General features: G+C 41.8%; 1 protein-coding gene across 2 annotated transcripts in view; it reads right to left on the reverse strand.

Annotated features, from left to right (window-relative positions):
• The window catches only part of LRP6 (LDL receptor related protein 6), a 132,273-nt gene that overhangs the window by 7,155 nt on the left and 101,671 nt on the right, over positions 1 to 23,447 (reverse strand). For both annotated transcript variants that reach the window (XM_074825657.1, XM_074825655.1), the window contains 11 exons: positions 21,681 to 22,007; positions 17,981 to 18,183; positions 15,923 to 16,134; positions 15,539 to 15,729; positions 10,968 to 11,177; positions 9,528 to 9,653; positions 7,379 to 7,615; positions 5,544 to 5,654; positions 3,461 to 3,691; positions 2,075 to 2,211; positions 798 to 895 (listed from right to left, as the gene is read on the reverse strand). In XM_074825657.1, the coding sequence (XP_074681758.1) occupies positions 798 to 895; positions 2,075 to 2,211; positions 3,461 to 3,691; positions 5,544 to 5,654; positions 7,379 to 7,615; positions 9,528 to 9,653; positions 10,968 to 11,177; positions 15,539 to 15,729; positions 15,923 to 16,134; positions 17,981 to 18,183; positions 21,681 to 22,007 (2,083 nt within the window). The remainder of the gene's footprint in view (positions 1 to 797; positions 896 to 2,074; positions 2,212 to 3,460; positions 3,692 to 5,543; positions 5,655 to 7,378; positions 7,616 to 9,527; positions 9,654 to 10,967; positions 11,178 to 15,538; positions 15,730 to 15,922; positions 16,135 to 17,980; positions 18,184 to 21,680; positions 22,008 to 23,447) is intronic.

Below are 23,447 nucleotides of genomic sequence, written 5' to 3' on the forward strand. Positions count from 1 at the left end.
TCATTATCCAAAAGCCCCCAAAGGCTCTGTGTTAGGGAGGCATTTCTTTCAACAGACAAATACAGCGCTCTCTTCTCATTGACCAGATCTACTAGTGATTTGGGAGGGGAACCTTTACACCCTGGGGTAGTAGGTGCCTCTATTTTTGGTAACTAGTTATAAAATGATAATGAACTCTAGCATCTTCCAGGGAAGGTAAGAAAGGTACATTCAAGTAAACAGAGATAAAGCTTGCATGCCCATAAACATTAGTCAGAGAAAATAAGCAAAATGTTAGCAACCTTTTTCAGATATTAACCCTTAATATGTCAACATAGAATTGCTGAGCTTTATTTAGGCCATAATATTAGTGTTACTTCTGACCTACTAGCCAACTTTCCTCCACATGGTCTTTGCCTACCATTTCTGATAATTACATAACAAATTATTTATGACAGAAGCCTAAAAAAAAGGCAGTGTTCACTCCAGGGTAAATATTTTTGGCTCAAAGTTATCATGGTACCAGGTTTCTTTTGGCATTTAGCTGATTTTGTGATGAGTGTTGTCATTCCCCCTAAAGCAATATACCTGAGAGGTGCACCACTAGCCCACTTACTGTACGATTTACCTCAAACAGTGCTGCACTTAGACGCACGCTTCAGTGACACGATACATGTGAACTCGTCTAAGCACCTGTTTTAGTGCTTGCAGAATTAGGGCCTTTGATTGCAATTCTTATGGAGCAGAGGCTCTCTTTATTATGCATTTTCTCCACTAACTGCTTTGATCCTGACAGAAGCTACTGTAATAGTAATTACCTGTAGGATCTATGAGTGGATGGGCTGTTTGAAGAATAACCAAATTCCATGGTATAATGTGAGCGTTCAGTAGCTGGTGATGGTGGTGGGTTCAAAATCTAAGGGGAAAAAAAATGAGAAAAAAGCCACAGTTAAAAAAAAAAAAAGCCGTGAAGGAGACTCAAGACAACATCACTTCATAAATTTTCTTTTTAGTACTGTTTAATACGAACCTTAAAGTAGGAACTGCATGCATAGCCCCTCCCAACAAACAGGATTTTTCTTCTGTTTATTCCCCAGTTCTTTAACAGACACTGGAAATGCCACTTGTTACCATTCGCACAGAAGCTATTACTAGTTCTTCTCAGAAAACACCGACTGCTGTTGCTATTCTGACATACCCAGTGCCAAAAAGTAAAGTTGAAGCTAGCTGTTCAATACTAGATTGTCACTAGGGAGACCACCGCCCTAGGCAAACTGGCAGATGTCTGCTCCCGCTAGCTGCAGTCCCCAGGTATTATGCTGTTTATAATATTTGCAGCGTGCTGTCCAAGGCAAGCATTTCTTCCCTATACAGGCATGCTCTTACTGCACAAACAGTATTTCGATTAATTTAAAGATCTAACATGATAGGTTGGTTCCTGGAACTGAAAACAGTTGAGGATTTCAGCCTGCACAGGCTGAGCACGTAACTGTTTATCACTCATTAGGGGCTTGATGGACTTCACAGAAATATCTAAAACAACCACCACTGATGCTAGAAGTAAAGATACAGGGAGCCCTCTAGGGCTGGTACCAACTTTTATATAGCATCTAGTCCAGCACACTACCCATTTGTGACTAGAGGAATGCTACGGAGTCATAAGACACTTGTTTACTTATTTGTCACTTGCAAGGCACATGACACAAAATGTCATTTTAATTCTTCGTAAGGTCTATACAGAATCGACCATAGTTTTACCTCCAGAGGCACATGGCAGAGTATAATGAAAGGAGATCACTCTGCCAGAGCTGCCCAACATTTAGAGGCATTTTTTTCATCTCCCCTGACATTCAATTTAACATCTTTTTCTGGCACTGAGCTCTCTCACAACTTTTTAGAATTAACAGAAAATTCCTATACTGTTTTAGAAAAAGACAAATCTCCTCTCCCTCCCCTTTCAATATCACTCCATATTCAAACAAGTTGAGTAGGCTAGAAATTTCAAACAGAACATTCATCTGTCAATTATCCTCAGAAAGACACTGGCCGCTTCCCTGAAAGTTATTAAAGGTCTGTGAATAACAGAATGACTTACTGGAGGAAAGTAAGTGCCTTTGGTACTTGAAGAACTACTGGAAGAGGCTCCAGTGACATGGGCTCTGTCATAGGGTGGCCCGCTGCTCCCTCCCATGATGCTGAGGGAACTGATCACCGATTTACCCCGAGACATCCCTGAAGAACAAAGATGTATGTCAATATTCAATTCTTTGAAGCAAACAGAGAAAAGAAAGCTTAGAAAAATAATCTAGAGAATAACAGCAGTATAAGCACAACTCCTAAAACCAAAATTAATCATCTTGGTATTAAGAGCAAATCCAGCGCTCCTTGATGGACAATTGGAGTGAAGACTGTCAGGGAATAAACAATTTTTTGTTTCAGCTACTCAACTGCAGGACTTGGCACTGGGCTATACTAGAGCTGTGTGAAGAGAAACAGATTCCTTTCACTTGAACGGCTGGAAAAGACTTGAGAGAACAGGCATTCAGGCACTATTTCTATGCCTCAGAATAAAACATGAAACCGACACTGACCACCTCAACTGAGCAACTGAAATTTGTGCAAGAGAAGAGAGGGCTTGTGTTCTTTCATTTCCACACTGTTAAGTGAGCTTTTGCTACTGGACTGAAGCACACTGGCAGGGTGTCCAAGCGGGAACCGGTGAGGTACGCCACTGTGCTCGAAATAATGGTGAAAATTCTGCTCAAAGACTCTTTTTATGAAAGCAGGTTATTACAGAAAGCAAAGAAATTTGGTGTATTATTTTAACCCTCTAACAGCCTCACAGAACCTCTGTGTTCTGACTGGAACCTGCTGGATCCAAAGCCACAAGCTGCAGTATGTATTTAATCCATAGAAAAAACAGAACACAGACAAAACCAGAAACAAGGTACTTAAATGAAGTGCAACACTGTGGTTAAGTCTTAACTTTTTAAACAGCAGTAGCATCATGTGCTTGGATTGGTGTTGGAAACTTCATCATCAAACAAAATAAGCTGAGACCATCTTTACTGCTGGTCATTACAGACTTTACAAAAGTTTCACAAGTGTACAAATCCAGTCTACAAATCTAACAAGAATAATCACATCATGTTTAAAGTCCCCTGAATGTAACTCTTATCCTGTACTGTCATGACGCCTTGCTGATGTTATGATAGTCCAAAAAGAGGCAGGTCTAGTAGCAAAAGAAGAGAACTCCCACGGCTCTAAGTTTGAGCTTAGGGTCCTAAGTATCTAAGTGCAGGTAAAATAGCAGATCATTATTATAAAGAAAGATTGTGACAAGCCTTGACAGTCCTGGCTTCCAAGAGTTTCCAGGAACTACACATCTGGCACGGACATCTCCTGTGCAAACATGCACAGTATGCTCAGCTACAACTATGTGGTGCCAAAGAGCAGGACAAGGATCACACCATTTACTCACCAGGAAGAGACCCTGACAAAGAGCTTGGGTGAGGCACGTAACCAAGAGGTACAGAGGCCGGTCCGTGCACCACGTAATCATTGGTCATTGTTTCTCCATCTCCCTTCATGCGTGGGCACAGCACCCTCTGGCAGATGAAGTACATTGCTCCAACCACAAAAACTGTAAGGATCACGCCAATGATGGAGCCTATTGTGTTGTTGGGCTGTGGCGCAGGCTCCTCCGTTGTGTCTAAAAAGGAAAATCAGACCGTGTAAGTTAATTCGACAGCTTCATGTACCAACATCAGTTTTTCCTGACATCTTTCCACACAGGACAAAAATAAAAGCCTCCTCTTCTGTAGGCAGACAACAGCTTTCAAATTAATATATGGGAGGAACAAACAGGCACTGGGACAGGTTTGTTTAAAGACTCTGAGTGTCAATAAAGGCTACGTGTGCACAAGATGGCCTCCACCCATGCAGACAGGCTTTTGAGTCACAAATGACAGGAAACGAACAGTACACGCATGTGCAGGGGGGTTGAAGGACCAGGTCCTGATTTTGCTTCAACACTGACAGGCAGGGCTACCCTTTGAACTTGATGAACAAGACCTGCAGCCATGACTCCAGATGGCACGGTGCTGGGGACTCCAGTTATGCTTTTTCTTGTCATTAAAGACAATGACAACTGCTTTTCATGTTGCACCTCATCACATAAGCACCTAGGTTATCGCTCAACATAACAGATCAGCACTCGCTCTTCTCCACTGTGTTAACATTCACTTATGCTGAATGGTAGAGGTGCTGCACCAATGATGAATTTTGGGTTTGCTGCTATTTATTAAACTACCTAACCTACTCCACATCTGACCTACACTGTCGGTTACAGATATAGCTGAGCATCAGCTTTAGAGGTGCCATCCTTATGAGGAATCTGTATCCGAAATGATTATTCAACAGTCAAAATGAGTGGCTTTCCCTACAATACCAATTCTAAGCAATGACATTTCGGGGAATAACTGACAACCCCCTGCCTGTGCTTCATGAATTTGACAAGAAAAGCAGACTTTAAAGTATCTTCCTGTTCTAGTCAATGTTTTACATCTTATCCATTACTGAAAGTCTTTTCTTCAACACATTTTCTTCTCCCTGAACACCAACCCCACACTTTAACCAGCTTGTCACAGTCTAGAGAGATAAGTAAACAGACTTCTGATCATACTGAAGAGGGACAGTGACAACTGCAGCTGTACTCTGGGTGGGCTAATTTTCCATCCTCTGTTACAAAACCAGAAAATATATGAACTATAATAAAGATAACTGTACAAGTCTGTGATAATGCCACTAATAACTTGGTAGCATGGCAGAACATCTCCTATTACTCCTCCTTAAGATCAAGGGTCCAACTCCAGCTTTGCATTTTCAAGTTATGCATGTGTCAGCCGTGATATACGGATCTCTAACACAAGAAGAGATGTCCCTATTTGCAATTTCTTTTAAAGCACCAACGCTGAATACGAACTTTCAAGTTGGAATTTTAAAGTCAGTGGTTTTCTTGCAGAGCCCTGGAGATTTCAAGGTAGGGGATATCACATGTTACAAATCATAAATCAAGCTCAGAATTACATCTTTTCAAGATACAAAGGAAATTTTAGAAGGTTTACTCTATAAACAGAGTGCTCCTCTGATTCTAAAAGCACCTGCTATTAATTCTCAGGATGAGAAAACCATGAAGCAGAGCAGTTATATATAAAAGCCTCATGCTGCTAGAAAGATTTTTTTTTTAACACTGCACCAACTCAGCATACTAACAGATTATAGTAAAACAAACCTTTTATTTCTTTTAAAAGTTTAAAAAGCTAAGTAGAAAAATTACTAGCCTGCTCTGCCTCAGAGACGACTCGTTCAGAATACTGGTTATTTTTGTTATTCCTATTCCACCACACCGTGCGTTAACTGCACGACGGTAGTTATGAGCAGGAGCATTCATTTTGGGAACAATTAATTCAGTTTGGTTGGCAGAATAATATCTAACTCAGAGAAGATAAGAAACAAATTTCAGATGCTGCAATCAAGTCTCTAGTCTCAGGTTTTACACTTACAGCATCCTTGCTCATCTGAGCTATCACTGCAGTCCAGGTTGTGATCACATTTCTTGCTTTTCCCAATGCACTGCCCACTGGCACAGCGGAACTGGTCGGTTAAACAAAGCACTGGAAAGAGAAACCCCACACACACACCAAGAATCAGTATCAAAGACTTCTACACTTTAAAATGATTAAGAAAACAAGACACCAAAGCATACAACAAGGAGTATCTTGGGAGAGCTTAGCCTGCTGCTAGCTTCATTTGTTGAAGTAGCCAGTGTCACACAAAGTCCCTCATGCCAACTGTGCAGAAAAAGCGTTTCAGTGTTCTGTTGAGGATATTGCACAGTGGGTAGCTGGTCCTTACTGCCTGTTTACAATAAGGACACTACAAAATAAAGTTACCTTGACTAAAATAACTCAGAAGGCCACTGAGAGCACAGGCACTTGTCCCAGGCCACGGTTATTACAAATTACTATAAGAAGCCCCAACTCTAAGCACTTACTGTAATGTAAGAGAGAAAAATTAAGTTATTAAAAATAAATCTGCCAAACCTTGATGAAAAAATTGTTTAAGAAAGATAAATGTGGTTTCTCAATGCCCTTGTGCTCTTCCTGTAAACCAGAAAACTCCTTGATCATGGGACAACATATTTCACTTGGCATTATGTTTTTAAACTGAAATGAAAGACAGAAGATAAAACTGGAGCTTTGCCAGTACACTGAAAAAATAAACTACCGCTTTGGGAAAAAAGGTGCTGCAGGCAAGGTGCTGGCTGCTGTTGTTTACACATATTTTTGCCTCCTGTTTCTCATAAATCCAGAAATTCTTTCTGACTTCAGTTGAATTAAGAAGTTAAACTAAAGGCTTTTCTGGTCTGTAATCAACTTGAATACTCTGAACAACAGGGCCACTTTGAAGGTGATGAACAGCCGCTGGTCTGATACCTCCAGTCGCTGGATGGCAAGTGGGAAGCTAACTTCAACAACGTATTTTCAGATGTCAGCATCTCATCTGGTTAACAATCACCTTTCATCACACAGGAATTTCTGCATCGGTCTGTATGTTTTTGTTTGAGCTGGAGCACATCTTTTGGAAAGAAGTTCTGCCGATTCAAAGACCCTTAGACGGTCTCTTCAAAGAAGGAAAATGTACTAAAAGGATATAGACAAGAGGCATCCTTTCAAGCTTACAAGCTGTCCCTACAACTCCGTATTACTTGTGCAGCGGGGAAAGGAAGGGCGAGTTTACTCAGGTTTCGCTTTGTATAGTGGTGGGGTAGTTCAGATTCCACCAGCATAACCTGTCCTTTCCAAAATTAAAAGAACTTAATTCTCATTGTGTTGGCAATAGCACTTCCCTCTGTAATGATGGCTTAAATACTCTCTTTTGCTGTGCTCTACAGGAAGTTGAGGTCTCCAGAAATCTTGTCTGTCGCTTACTCCTACTTACTCAGAAAAGCTTAACTTCATTTTGTTCAGGTATTATAAAATAAACAATCCCAAGACCTTTACTTGGTACAAGGTACACAAAAAACTATGACACGGATTTGCTCCGCTTTGTAATTCACTCCCAGTCACCAGGTTCTTACAGCTTAAAAACATACCATATTTAACAGTACTTTTCACAAACAGAGCTTAAACCACCATGCAGGAGATCAGTGTTATTTCCATTTCACAGGTGGATAAACAAAAGTATGGAGTTGTGAAATAATTTCCCATTTTATAGACCGGTTTAAAAACTAGCAGAAGCTCAGATCCCTCCAAATCCTAGTCAGGAGTTACTCTGGTATTTATCAGTGTCCCCATGACAGCTCTATTTTCACCATACTTCAAAAGATCCTCCGTACCTTCGCAGTTCTTCTCATCTGAGTTGTCCTGGCAATTTGCTTCTCTGTTGCACCGGAGGGCACTGTCTATGCACTGTCCACTCTCACACTGGAACTGGGTGTCTGAGCACACTGGGCAGTTCTTTTCATCACTGTGATCTTCACATTCAGTAAAACCATCGCAGCGCCAGGCCACCGGGATGCAGTCAATCTCACCTGTGAAACAGGTGAACTGCTGAGGGGAGCATGTTGGTGGTTCTTTAAAAATCAAGCAAACAAACAAAAATTAAAAATCCAGGTGAGCAAACAGTAGATCAGGACAGGTAAGGATAAGAAGATCTCAGCTGCTTTGATTTATCGAGCAGCTGCTAAATGTGCCATGTCATAAGGTAACTCCCACCTCCGCTGCCTCTGCAAGTCATTTGTGCAGATCTTGAGCCCCATGTGACTGAGGCAGCCTCACATCGATGGAGGCTCATTAGACAAAGAACAAGAGAAACAGAGAAACATGCACACTCAAAACAATTATTTTCTTCCCTTCCTACTTCAGCCTTACACCCTTCTCTTAGTAGGTCTTCAAAAGCCTTCATTTAAAGTCAACACATTTTTCTACTCCCCCTTTCCTGCAACACCACTGTGTGCAACCGATAGCTCGCTTTCTTTTTAATGTTCAACAGTCACTGTATAGAAAATGTTAGAAGGACGTAATGCGCTGCAGATGGATGCACTGTGACTCAATGTCTAGTTATGTGCCCTCGACAGCTCTGCTCAGTCAAAATTCTCTTAAAACAACAAAAAACTGCTCCATATAGTCAAGTCCTGCTATCTCAACACAGCTGTTAGCTGTTATTTAACATTTACTACAGTAACTGTTAATCTCATGCAGTAAGTGTGGATTTTTTTCCCCCCTTTTTTTAATCCCCCTTTTCTCCCCCCTGCTTTTGGCCTGGTATTAAACTTGGTCTGAGAAAATATCTGGATTATGTTAGCTCTTGTTCCATTGTGAGACCACACGTCGCCTTGATGGCGAGAAGATTGCATAATAAATCCATTCAGTACGGTGGCACAAAGAGACCCAAGCACCAAAGTGCCTCTCCTCTCCCCCATTTCAACCCCACCCTTGGAGACATCAGGGCGTGGGCTACAGTGGCCGTATCGCCACAGAGGAGGCAACTTGCCCTTCTGGGACTGCAGTTCAGAAAGGCACGCACAGGGTGAGTTTGAGGAGGACAGCAGAGAAGAATAAAATGGCACAGGCATGGTGTAATAATGCCAGAACACAAGGCTCTACCACCATTTGAAAATGGAGAACATACAGAGTGATAGAAAAAAAGTAATAAAGATCATACAATTAAAAAATTCAAGTTGAAATCGTTCAGTGGTCTTAAGTGGAAAGGGTAAACAGAAAGCCTTATTCACAGAATCATCTAGGTTGGAAAAGATCTTGAAGATCCTCCAGTCCAACCATTAACCTCACACTGACCGTTCCCAACTCCACCAGATCCCTCAGCGCTGGGTCAACCCGACTCTTCAACCCCTCCAGGGATGGGGACTCCCCCCCTGCCCTGGGCAGCCCATTCCAACGCCCAACAACCCCTTCTGCAAAGAAATCCTTCCTAAGAGCCAGTCTGACCCTGCCCTGGCGCAGCTTGAGGCCATTCCCTCTTGTCCTGGTGCTTGTTCCTTGGGTCAAGAGACTCATCCCCCCTCTCTGCACCCTCCTTTCAGGGAGTTGTAGAGGGCCATGAGGTCTCCCCTCAGCCTCCTCTTCTCCAGACTAAACCCCCCCAGTTCCCTCAGCCGCTCCCCATCACACCTGTGCTCCAGACCCTGCACCAGCTCCGTTGCCCTTCTCTGGACACACTCGAGTCATTCAATGGCCTTTTTGGAGTGAGGGGCCCAAAACTGAACCCAGTAATCAAGGTGCAGACTAACTAGTGAATTTTTCAACAGCCAACTAGTGAATTTTCCCTCTTCTCTTACTACTCCCTCAGTACTTGCAGATTCATCTGGGAGGGAGGCAAAGAGGTAAGCGTGTAAAGGCGTGTAACAGCACCTGGTGTGCTGTCACACTCTTTCTGCTCAGAAGCCACCCCTAAAGATGGAGACACCCTCTGCGCCCAACCCAGAAGCCAGGAGCTCAGTGACACAGAGCACAGGAAGGACTTACCTCCGCAGGACAGCTCATCCTGCAGCAGAACAAGGTGGACAGGGCAAGAGCAGCGTGTGGTGCCGTCACCCTTCACGATGCAAATGTGTGAGCAGCCACCATTATCTTGAGAACAAGGATGCTGTCCTGGAATTTTAAAAAATAAGAAAGACAGGTACTGACAAGAAATCCCCACCTCTTTTTCGACCTTTCAGTGATTTTTTTGGTGCGCAGGAACTCCTTTCATTATTTCCTTCCCCCTGGGGAGAGCACTACTAAAAACAACTCTGAAAAAGTTGTATTTTGTTGTGTGCATTTTCTCCCCTTTACACACATCAATAATTATCATGCACATCGATCGCTGTCCGTGATCTGAAACAGTGTGAGAATCATGCCATGGAGCCTACTAAAACAGCAAACAGTACTCAAAGCATTTTGCTTCTTGTGCAAGGTGGAATTAGTTCTGCAGCAAAAATAGTAGCATTAGTAATACAAAAAGATTCCATACCTCATTTTCTCTATCAAAGACCATTAAAAAAGTAAACTTTTCTAATGTATGAATTCTGAAGCTTCCATACTGTCTCCGAAACTCAAATTAACATGCTCTAGATAAATATGTCTCTTCATTTTAATGTTTAATAAGGACAACATACTTCTCTCGGAACTCCTGACAGATTTACTGAGATTAATAGCAAATAAAACTAGTAGTAGTCTGCACTGAAGCTTTAATTAAACATCCCCAGACATTTTTCTACATATTTCTCCAAGGCATGCAGCACAGCCTATTAACCAGGCCTATTTCCTCCACTGCTTTAACCATCCCTCTCCCATCGTTTCGAGCACGTGTATGGAGGGAAAGCTGTATCTTGGTAAACAGAAAACTTTCAGAAGTGCAGCCATGTTCAACAGAAGTTGTTATTTAATATACAGTTCCTTTGTGCAAGGCAACACTGCTCTTCCGTCACCTACTTTCAATCTGAATTGCCACCGATAAAAATTGTTCCCTTTGCCTTCAAGGCAGGCAGCCCACTGAAACATTTACTGCTGGTAAAAGGCCCCAAGAGCTGCGCTTGTCTCAACGGAATAAACACCTAAGAGCAACTCACTAGCGTGTTGCAGCCATCATCGTCTACTAGGGATAACAGGATGTTTCCACTGTGCCTACAGCCACCCAAATGCCAGGTGCCTGTATGGGACTACCAATAAAGTTGTCATCAGCAACACAACGTGATGTTGGGTTTGTGATAGATTTCCAGTCCGTTGCCAACTGCCCGGAGGAAACAAATTTAATTGCACCCTGGCGAGGTACAGACACAAAACAATACCAACTTCTGGCCCCTTCCTTCGATCTGCACTGATGTCGATCAGCAACAAGGCAAAACAGGCTCATCTCTCTGTGGCCACTCCTTGCCTCGAGCCCCGCAGGCACCGTTTGCACTCGCAAACAGGGATTGCACTTACTGTATTCCTGAACGTTGAGCTCTTTCACAGCATGGATGTCGCTGAGTTGTGCAATACGAGCTTGGACCTTTGTACGTCCTTCTCGACCAGTCATATCAATCTTTTCAATCATCTGCTGTTGCCTGTCAATCCAATACAGCCAGTTTTCAAATACAGTTAGTCCCACGGGCTGCAAGATATTAGAGTCTTCCAAAATGATCCGGTTAGCACCTGCAGAAGGGAAAGAATGGTTCAGTATTTCAGCTGATTCTAGTTGAGCTATCACAAACATTTTCTACACTACTCACACAACTGTTTTCCAGAACTTTCCCACTACCAGCTAAAACCACAAGAAATCCTGGGTCCTCTGATGCAAGACTGATGCACTTTGCAGGCAGATGATCAGATTTTTTTCCTACTTTCATCAAAACGACAGTTTTTGTGCTTCAAATACATTTAGTGTATTTAAGAAGCATCTGGAGTTGGGGGCTCAGCTCTCATAAGCCTATCCAGTCTTTTATTGATACGATGGGAACTGGTAATTCTTTTCATTCTTCTATCCTTTTTTGGAGAGATTAACTGCTTTGTCTTGGCATACAACAGCAAATAAGAAGATGGATTATTAGCTTGAGTTAACTAACACGAGAAAATCCAAGTGAAGACAAGGTAGTTAGTACTTTTTCACATGAATTATGAGATTAAGGTAAACACTTGCCTTCTGACTTCCTCATATTCTTTTGTTTCAACTATATTATCTTCACTAAGGTTTTCATGCTAAATTGGGACCGCTCCTTTCTTCCTAGTGAAGACTTACTTTCCTCAGTTCCTTTAGCAATCATCGGTAGCAGTCAAGAGGCTTTAGCCCTGCACCTCTGAAGACTATCTGTGGAACCTGGCATTAAATGTAGTCAAGAGCAACAGCCACACTTCATGGTTAACACTCCACATAAACAGCAGACAGTCCACACCTGTTTTAAAGGTATCCTTAAAGACTGTCCAAAGACAGTGAAGACTTTGTAACCCATACACAGACAGAAAATATGTTATTCTAAAGCCAAGCTCGAGTGAGGTTTAATCCACGCTTCATTTATTTTACATAATGCGGTCATTAACACTCAAATATTCAGTGAGCTTTATCAGATTCTGAGAATAAAATTACTCACAAACATAAGGAATCTGCTTCCATTTTGAAATGCTGAAACAATATCACACAGTCTAAAATTAGGCCACAGCTTGAAAATTTACATATAAATCCTGGTATTTCAGATCACTGCTATGCTTTTAGTACAGCGGACAATAGCTTTGCCTATGTTCATCCACAAAACAATTTCCAAGAAGTTTTTCTATTTTGTCCTATAAAAATATACTGTAAAAACTGAATACCACAGAAAAAGTCTACCATGTCTCTACCATATCCACACAAAATAATGTTATGGGACAAAAGACACATATATTTTATGTTTTTATAATTTGAACAGATTCTATCCCTTTGTTTTCATTAGTAGCTAAAATGTTTTTTGGCTTGTAGAGAATTTAATTGACAGTATGTCAGTGATGATGACTTACAAACAAATTCAGCTATGAAAAATATATTTATCTCCTTTTCATTAAATGTATACAGCTCTCAGAAGTTAAGCAATGTTCTAAACATTTAGCAAGTGGTAACATCTAAAGCAGAACATGGAAATTCAAATATTAACCCTCAGCTAGACTGGGCTTTCACCCACCACTGTGGAACACCACCAGCGATGATCTGATTAACAGAAGACGTTGATGGATTCTGAAGGAGGCTATACCCAGACTGATGTAGAAATTAATAGACTAAGTGATGTAAGCCAAACTAAGTGCAACCGTCTATTAACCCCCATGAACATGAGTCACTGTATAGGGAAAAGGTAAGAAACAGCAACCTGCATCTTGAGGAGAAGACAAGCTAAGCTGGGAATAGGGGAAAATGCAAAGAGACAGGAAGGAATATAGTTAAAACTAAGACCTTGACCTACCCAAACGGAGTCTGTACATGCCCTGCTCTGCCATGCCCCATGTCAATCAGCATGGCATTTTGCAGTATGTTCCTTAAAGCTCTGAACCTTAAAATTTTCACTCCCTTAACGTCTTAATCTTTCTTTTTAATACTTGTGACCAAGAGTAACGATTTCTGACTAAACCGAGACACTGAAATCCCTCCTTCCATAAACCAACAATAAAATCTGAAGCTGGCTCATCAGGGTGCTAGTCCCCTTTAGTGGTAATGTCAGATGAAAGGGAGATGTGATTAAGAGAAGCTTTGTCTCCTGGCATCACCATTCTCTTTCCAGCAATACCTTTTACAAAAAGACTGAAAAACAAAGAAATAAATACAAAAAAAAATCATGACACACCCACAGCTCATTCTGTTTCCCAAAAAAATGACTTAATTCCAGAATCATTAGACATTTCCAAATCACACTAATTATTCTGGAATAGAAGAACTAATTTCCAAATAGTTTCCATGGTAGGGAGCTAATTCCAGTCATCTTTTCATAAACAACCCCTTAATCATGTGAAGAATCTGGTTAGCTTCAACAGGATCTCCCATTTGGGCAGCATAACCAAGTCCTAACTGCATGCCTGAAGGACAGGGAGGAAGAGAGGGATTGCATCACATAAAAGGCATTCTAGCTCTCCTTCTCTTTATGGGTACTGGCATCTACAGAGTCGACAGAGCAAGAGGCTGTGCGTGTTTTTAAGAAGCTAACATGCAGAAAAATTACTCTGCCGGTCAAAAGAGCCTATTAATCAGCATTCCTAAGCTCAGGAATGCATCTCAGCAGTTAGCAATTTATCGTGGTGATTATAGCAATCGACTTGTGGTGCAAACGCTAAAAAGCAAGAGAGGTTTTGGAATGATTTTTTTCTTCAGGTTCTTCGAAAATACGGCAAGCTTTTACCATACAACATTGGCGATCCAAGAGCCACATCTTAAAAAAAAAAAAGGAGGAAGCAGAATCATTGAAACCAGACTGGATTAGAATTTAGACCCATCTCCTCCTCTAGTGTCCTGATTTCTGGCGAGAGAAACAAAGCACATATGATGTTCTGCTGCTGTCCATTACTACACTCACGCAGACCCTGGATCTGTGATAGCCTAGAACACACTGAGATACACCATACCACTTTTAAAAAAACCCCAATTCACTAACTCAACTCAGTTTATGTCCTGTGTCCTAAAACTACGTAAACAGTCAGGATATCGCAGTTCATCAGTGACCCTGAATCTTCCAGTGATACACCACGCTAATCACTGAAAATAATTACTACCTTGCTGAGCCCCAATTCCAATCATGTAGAAAATCTGAAATGTTTTCCAAAACAAAAGCTATTCTAGCAGCTTAATAAAAGGCTCAACACCACACTGGTGTCAGTGGGATTACACGCTGCTACTTTGAATGAAGGTATCATGTCACCAGTGAAAGACATTACTACAAACTACCGTGCTCTCGGTAAGTTTTCAAACTTGCTCACAGATTACAAAGTGTGTCCTTGTTTCCTTACGTGTCCGTTTATGCTTCTGATAGTAGAATAACACTCAGCTGAAGTACAAGGACATGCACTATTCAAACTGGGGGTGGACTTACTGCAGGGAAAGGAGAAATTCTGCCAGTGGCCTGCACTAGCAGCAGGTGCAAGGGGGGCATATACCCCATGGCCTAACAGAGATGGGTACGTACGTGCTTAGAACGTCCTGGCGCTCCCAGCACCAACATCCAGCCCAACTTGTATCACAACAATTTACTACCGAAGCCACATGAAACAGCTGAGCTGATCCAGCAGCTTGCTGGATCTCCAGATGGAGATATCTCAGTCTTTCTCACCCAATCTGACTGCATAATTTTGCCTCTTCTCTTGCTCCAGTTCTGGTTGCTTGCTGGACTCTTGCTGAGCCAATTCAGCTTTCCAAAACACTGTTCTCTATTTCTCTTTTCCTGTATATTGTTGTTAGGTTATTGTTTTGCTTATGTGGTTACGTGAGCTGAATCAACTCATAGAGGAGGTCAGACAAGCAGCATAACCAACCTTAGGGAGCAGGCAGAGAGAATTCTGTAGCTGGAAGAGGGAGTTTTTTTTGCCTTTTGAGAACAGAGAGATGTTAGATCTGCTCTATCCTTCTCACATCATTTCACCCTAAATGACAGGTACATAAGTGACCTGCACACCTGCTGCTTTAACTCTGCAGGAAAGATTCTTCTAACGGGAAACTTTCCTCTGATTGACAGATTACTGCATTAAAACCAATGCCTTTAAAAACTCCCCTTTCCAAAACTGCTGCAATTTATTTGTGAACTGACTTTGGGAAACCACACGAAGGTCTTGCAGTGAGAAACTGAAGTAAATAGCATGTGTAGCAATTAATAATGCAAATCATAGATAGAGGCATGAGACTGTAAAGGCACGCTGCATGAATCACGCACATTCCCTGGCTGGGAATTTAGGGAGCGATTAGAATCACAGTACAGACTGTTTATAGTAGGAAGGAAAAGACGACACCTTTCTCTGCATTCCCCCACACCCACACCACACAAATGAATCACTGAATTAAAGTGCTACTCTACCTGAAAGGTCACTGCTTTCAATTCTCCGCAGGTCTGAATCAGCCCAGAACAACTTGCCTAGCTGGCTGTCAATAGCTAGTGCTATGGGCTTGCTCAAACCACTGAAAAAAAGGACCTCTCGTTCAGTTCCATCCAATGCTGCTCTCTCAATTTTAGGAGACCTTTCCTGAAGGTTGGTGAAATACATGTATCTGGAATAGGAATGATCAGAGGAAAAAAAAGTTTATTTGATCTTTCCATATTTTTGCGATACGACCAAGACATCTTAACAAATGTCAAAGATGTTTTTATTCTGACAAACAGAAAACCAACCAGCAGCAAGAAAAGAATTTGATTCAAGACCTTCAGCCTGAATTTCCCCACATCACTATTTCAGCTACGTACCCTTTCTCTGGATTCACCACAATGGCCCTGGGCCTATCTTGATCCCCTTTGAGCACCACTCCCATGGGTCTCCCATCCAGGCGTGTCACATTGATCACATTAGTAGCTTCACAGGTCCAGTAGATGTAGCGGCTGTAGATGTCAATGCTCAGGTCATAAGGCTGCATGTCTAGGTTCTGGTTGGGAACTGGACTTGTCACAACAGTGAGGCTCTACAAAGGAAAGAGACAACCCAGAGAAGAGCATTTAACCTGATCTAACATGAGCAATTTTATTTACTATGGATGTACCACACGAAACTACTTCTCAGGAAAAGGAGAAGGCCAAAACACTATCATAAAGTAGGAAACACACAAGTCCAGTTGCCCCACCAACACCTTTGATTAGATATAGAAACTTAGTCCCGATGGTTTTTCGTAATGGCAATCACGTAAGCTGGTTGCAGCTCACAAGACTTAGCAAGTTTGACCAGTAAGTCCAAACTGTCTTTATGTTGAAGGTTCAGGTTCAACTTCCCCGTCTCCTCTGCTTCCTTGACAACACTAAGTTCTCTTTGTATAGACCCAAACCCAGAAAGTTTAGTGCTTTACAACAGAAACACTTGCATCACGACTAATTCCCAAAGCTTCAGCTGAACAGATAAAACAGAGGCAAAGTGAGGCCAGACAGAGCTTGAAATTCTTGCCTTGCTGTTCTCCACCATCACACTCGGGTGACGTAACATAGGGATAAATAATAAATGAAAGGCAACTCTGCCAACAGGCAGAAAGGGCATCAGTGACTTTAAAGCATTTCCAGCTAACACCTTTCTGCTCTAAAGTTCTTGCCTTGTGCTGGTCCAGACCTCTGCAGTTCACACGCCTTTTTTTGGTTTTTTTTAGAAAGAAACTGCACAGTCTCCCTATAGCGAAAGGTGAACCTAACTGATAACTTTCATGAACTTTTCAGAAAACCTTAAGAGGGTTGGTAGCTCACAAAACACAACTTTACATAATCTCTTTGGAAAACTTCATGCTTCTGAGGTGAGCAGCCTCCACCCTCTCACCCCCAAATTAAGCTTTACCAGAAAATTTGCCTAACTTTCTTATTTGGCTTGTCACCTCTATGAAAGGGTGTGCCTACAAGTCTTGCATTTGTTTATTCTGCTGAAGCTGGCAAAAACCTGGTGCCTTTGACTAGGTTTGGGTGTTAAATTATTTAGATATTCCAAAATTAAAACCATTGCTAAATTAAGAGAGAGTTAAGGCTGAAGGGCATTTCAGCAGGATCCAACTACCACCACACCCACCACCAGAAACCACACTCTCTTATAAATTAAGCTGAATATAGCACCTCTGTGTTGTTCCACTTAAGTCTCCCACTCCTCTCCCATTCAAACAATCAGGAAGGAAAAAAAACTTTATTTTAAAACGTGAAAATGAACAAGCAGTCACTGCTTACAATTAACCTCACTATACCTGTATCACCTTCTGCTTTTTACCTTACTCTACTTTTTCTGTATTCCCCAGTCAAATACATTTTCCTAAGCCTGCTACATCTCTTATGGGTCACTAATTTCAACCTCCTCGCTCAGTGCCTCTGTGGTTGACATCAGCTCTCTTCCTATCCCCACCAGAACCTGGGAGGCTTCAAAGCTGTGCACTCGCAAAGTCCCACCCTCTTCATTTCAGAGTCAGTGCCCCTGTGCTCTGCGAATTTGCAGCTCTTCCTTCTCTTCGACACACTCCGGTTCTCCCAAGAACCTTCCCTTCCATGTTTCACTTCTCTCAAACAAGGGTTTACAACAGTCCTCAGCCAAAAGACAACCCTGAGCAAATAATGCGCTGTCAGCAACAGTGTCTTTAAGTTGGTCTCAGTTTTCCATGGTTTATTTCTTGCTGCACCTCCCAGATTACTGGCTGAGGACTCCAGAAACTCCAGATGCCACTTGTTTTGCCAAGTGACAGCTAGTAATCTACAGGAAGTCTGTGTAACTAAATTATTCATGTACAATCATTCACTGTTGGGTGTAGGGCATGCCTTCCTCATCTTTCAGTAATTCCATCACCCACAGGGTACCTGGCTGCCGTCTTCCTGTGCCTTCCGGATGATGTTCTGCCGAGAATCAATCCAGTACAGCTGCTTATCCAGGGGGTCATAATCGATGGCTCGAACGTTCCTGAGACTGTGGATAGGGAGTATGATATCTGGACTCTGCTGCTCATCTATCACCATGCGATTAATTGCATTCTTCTGACTGAACAACAGAAAGGTTGTAGGAGCTTGGAGGGTTAAAAAAATAAAAGGAGGGTGAAAGGGTTACACATAGCAATAATGTTGGGTATTTGTACGTTCAATAACAACAACTACTATATATAACCAGAGGGTAGCTATTATTTCATTCCCCTTCTCCCTCTTCCTTTGCCAAAAAAAATAAAAAAAAATAAAAACAAAACATAAAAATCCCAACCTCTGATCAGTTTGGAGAGCCTTTCGAATGACCTCTTTTTACTATAAATGTCTGAACGTGGATGTGACAGGCAAAGATAATTTTGTAAGTCACAGGACTAATTAATGTGAACACTTCTGTGAAAATCACCTCAAAGAACAGTCAGCTATGCCTCTCACGGAACTGACAATTTTTCTTTCTAAAGGGGTCCCAGGGTCCCTTCTACTATTCTGAAGTTGAACTTTTGCTAGGTATTCTTCTACTTGCAGAGGAAGCTGAGCAAAAGCCAGCTCTGGTTCCTTATTCAGAGGTCCCAGGGAAGAGGGATTGCCATTAGAGTGGTTCGGTCCTGTTCCCACAAACTCTCTTTCTGCCTGCACTGGAATGAAACAACAACCAATTCACAAAAAAATCTCTTAGGTATGTGCAAGGCTGTGTTTTTGGAGAAAAATCTATTCACTCTTCTCAAATTTCTTTATCTTTCTTATTTTTAGGTGCTCATCTGGAAATGCTAACCTGTAATCAGAAAAAAAAACTAATCTGATGCTCTGCTTCAGGTTTTCAAATGCCCAGCAAAAATTCCCTGGAAAAATGATTTTTTTTCTTACAAATAACATCAAAAAATAAGTCTTCCCCACCCCATATAGCTGTAAGTTTACCACCTGTATCTTAACAGTAAGTGCACAAGGCATTTAATACATCATTACAAAGAAATCCCTGTATTACATAACTGGGTCAGAAAACAGAGGAGGTAGTTAAAGCATTTTCCCTTTTCACAGGGTTCTTTTCAATAATGGTCTACCTGGAGCCACTGCTGTGCAAGACAGCACAAGAGCCAGCAGCCAGAAATGCAGTTTGCAGCCTCCCTGAAGTTTGTACAATCAATTCTCTATAGCACAAATCTGGAGAGATTAGCAGTAGGACACTGCACTCATTCAATCCAGCCTGTAAAACAGGTAAGGCAAGCACCTTGGAAAGGGGAGGTAGCAAAAGTCTTCCAGAGAACATCATCACCTTGCTTTGTTGTTTTAGGCATATGCTTTGAACATTTATTCTGGCTGTTGGGAAAAAAAAAAAGGGGGGGGGGGGGGGGGGGGTAGTTTCCCTGGTAACTAACACTCATTCCTAACATCCTATAGCAATCAGGTCTAATTGCAAGGTATTTTTGTGTTCTGGAAAACCTGTATTTCCCCTCCGAGCGTTTCTCCAATAATTTAAGCTGCCTTCTACTTAGCTCTAAACAGTAGAAGAAAGCACAAAAAAAAAGCAAAGTGAAGTTTATATGAATGTGTATAATGAAATAATAGATTCAGAAAACATCGGAATTCTTACCAAGCAGCTAAGAGAGTAATGGAAAAGGAAAAAAGCTTAAGATAAAACAGTGCAGGTAAACATGCCATCATAAACACCTAAAATTCTTTCCACTTTACCCCTAAGACACCCTCTCATTGTCTAATATTACTTGGTTTACAACTCTGAATTGATGGTTCGTTATAAAAAGCACCAGCAGAATTTCCCCCCTTGAGTCCCCACAACTCTGAAACACTACCAATTTCACAAATCCCCTCCCAGTTTTCATCATTCTCCCTCCCAACAGTCACATATTTTAACTACATTTTTGGCAGGCAAATGGAGTGCAATGAGCATGTCTCCTGTGTAACACTGCCTTCAAACTTCACGACACGTGGTAGGTCTGATGAGATACCAGATCTCAGAGCAGTGTGTCCTTCCCGTAATTAAAACCATCTATGCGTGCAGGGGCAGGGTAATCCAGAAGGGAGGAACTGGCCTCTAGACAAGGCTTGGGCTAATAATAATGTTCAGAAGTACATAAGCAAGTAAGACAGGCAAGAGAAAGTTAAAACAATTCATGCTCCAATTATAGTGGCCAAGAAAAAAAATTACATTATATGCAGAGAAGCTTAAGTCGCCAATTACCTACAAATGAGAAGCTGGAAAGTTCCCAGGTTTGAACATGGCAGAAGGAAGACTCCTAATATCTCACGAACGGCCCTGAACTGTACTGCAGGTTCCATCTGCTCACAACACATTTCCTGTACTTTTCTCCTTTTGTTTCTAAGAGCATTTTCACAAGAAAACACGACCTTTGATCATTTTGCTACTTATTCTCCGCTGGAAGTCAAATTCCTCCACCTACAAAATCACAGTCATCACCAGAGAGGTGCCAGCCGTGCCTCTAACTTGCAAGAACGTGTGAGAGTGTTAGAGTACAAGAATCCAGTTGTCATGCAAGCGCCCCTTGCAATAAAAAAGGAAAGGAGGAGCACAGGACAAGTGGCGGGGTGGAAAAGGCAGTTTTCCAAAGAGCATGATTTTCAAAAAATGCCATGAGGTGGCATTTGTGGAACAAGCTGGCCTGCTTCTGGCTTTAAAACAACAGTTGGATCTCTCTACTTGCGCATAACGTGGACAAGATACAATCTGTCTCTCTGTACCATGAATCTTTTCACCCACTGACTAATCTGAATGACACCAGTGGAAATCAGCCATCCAGTGTGGCTGCCAAATTATGAGAGCTTCACTGGCAGCCAGTTATTGAGAGATGGATAAATTATTTGGTTAGAAACTAATTACACACAGCCCGAGGGGCCTTGCGGTTCATATTCTGCACAACAATGAATAAAAATGGGGCTGCACTGAGATCAGAAATCTGAAGTGCTGGGGAGGCCGTGGAGCCGAGCCTCTCCTCACTGAGGAAGAAACACTTTTAGGGGTACAAGAGGGGCCCACCTCAGCATCTCATCAGCCAGCAAACACAGCTACTATAGAATTAAATCCTGACTACCTAAAGGCTTCGCCAAGTCCAGAATATAGACCAAACTATCACATCACCTTTATGTCAGATTAGAAATAAACAAGCAGATAAATAAACAAGCAAGTACTTGAGAAGGGTTTGAAAGACAGATTAAAAAACAAAAGCATTTTGAGCTTTCCTGTTTACACAGATTTAGCTGAGTCACTGAAAGGGTTCACTAACAGCCGCTCTTATTATTTTTGCTTTCAATATCCTATCTTCTCTTAAAAGTCAGTAGGATTTTCGTATTAGAAAGTTATATTTTAAATACATATTTTTATTGCCATCTTTATCCAGTCATATATCCTGTTTCCTATGGAGGAAGGGAGGCTAAGAAATTTTTTCAAATACACATTCAGTATTAAAAATAGAAACTAGTTTTAACTTGGCCTATCAGCAAACAAGCTTCACCATCTCACGTAAAAATAAAACTCTTCTTTCCTCCAAGTACAATGCTTGCATCTGTTACTAAACAGACCCACTTCTCTGTTTTATTTTCACTCATTACAGCTTACCACTGCAAGTCCTGTTGTCAGAGTTCAAGGAATAGTGAGCTGGGCAGCCGCAGACAAAACCACCGACGGGCACTGCTAAGCAGAGGTGAGAGCAGTGACCGTTGCTGGAGGCACACTCGTTCCAGCCCGCCTGCCTGGAGGAATGGAAGACCAAGATGTCCATAACGTAATCCAAATGCCCTTGGATGATAGTTCGGTTCTGGCCACTGGTCTTGTTGGCTCGTTCAATGCTACGTCGGCTCCAGTCTGTCCAGTAAATGTAATCCTGATACTGAGTCAAGCCAAATGGGTGAGGCAAGTCATCAGCTATAATCTCACGGTCAAGGCCTGTTTCCAAAAAGGGAAAGAAAAAGCAGAATTACATGGGGACAAATGATATGTCCCCTGCACAGAAAGGTTAACATATAATTAAAGTTACATTATTACAAAAGTAAATTATAAAGTAACATACAATATTCCAAAGACCATCCTGAAGTCTCAGAGCCTATCAACAGAAATGTGCTAATCCTGCTTGCAATTCACAGAAGAGAATGTATTTTACTAAAGAAGTCTCAGTTTTAAAAATGATCAGGGTTCTCAGAAAGACACTGTCCTTTCCCTCCTCCCCAAAACAAACAGGATTCCTCTGAAGTAGATGCAGTATCCTGACACTGTATTCCCAGTTCACCACCTCTCGCACCACATTTGGGTCTCTGCCCACTGCTTACAGAGAGAGAATTGTTATGAGCTTAATAAAATTCTGCATCATATTACGAGAAAAATTAAATGCACAAGGTTAAACTAACGTCTCTCTGGAATGTCGTAACAGGAAGGTGCGTTAGAAACTCAGGGTAGGAAACAGTTAATTGTGTATAGCGTGGAAATGTTAAGAGACCTTAAGGAGCAGGTCATGGAGGGGAAATGATTTCAACCACATTATTTCAACCACTTCATTACCACGGGATGTCCTGCTGCCTTGTCACAGAAAATGAACGGGAGATTATGAAGCAAGATATCATTCCCTCTTTGCACAGGGAAGACAAGGATGCACAGCCCTGCACTCTGCTGTCACTAGCCACAGGGAAAATGAAATTCTAATGCTGTGTCCAGCTCCACAGTACACAGGGGAACACTGAGCCAGCCTCGACAGCACACCAAAATACATGAGAAGCTGAAGAAAAGCTTTTATATTACATATAATTCCTATAATGCATTCTCTTGTTTTGATCTTTTTCTAGCTTTGTTCCACTATTGCAAATGTACTGTTTAAAGTAGACTCTCTCCTTTAGCCTTAAATACTGGCTAGTGATAACGCTAATCTGAATAATTTGGCATACAACAAGGCAGTCCACTCCTGTGGGTGCCGAGAAGTTAAGAAAAGATACTGTGCAAATCTGAGAGAGCTTGAGTCCTCAGTACACTACCCTGGGACAGGGAAAGAACAAAATATTCCACCTCCATTTAGCTGTAATGACCAGGTTATAAAACAATCACAGAGAGCCCAGCATGAGAGAGAGTCCCCCTCGTGAACAGTACTAGCCAGGAAAAGCTCCTTGGTGTGCAGGATACTGAGGGAAAAAAATGCCTGAACCCTGAGAATACCAACAAAGATTAAAAACCAAATTGTATTAAATTACACTGTGAAAAATGTCCAATAAGCTGTTGTTATCTTGGCTCTCTCTCTACCTTCCTACAGATGATGAAGTGTTTGTTATATACTTGCCAGTGCTCTTCAGAGCAGCAAAACAAGATCCTCCAGAACACTGAAAGTTGACAGCTTTGTCCTAC

This window comes from Strix aluco, chromosome 5 (genome assembly GCF_031877795.1).
Source record: "Strix aluco isolate bStrAlu1 chromosome 5, bStrAlu1.hap1, whole genome shotgun sequence".
Taxonomy (NCBI): domain Eukaryota; kingdom Metazoa; phylum Chordata; class Aves; order Strigiformes; family Strigidae; genus Strix; species Strix aluco.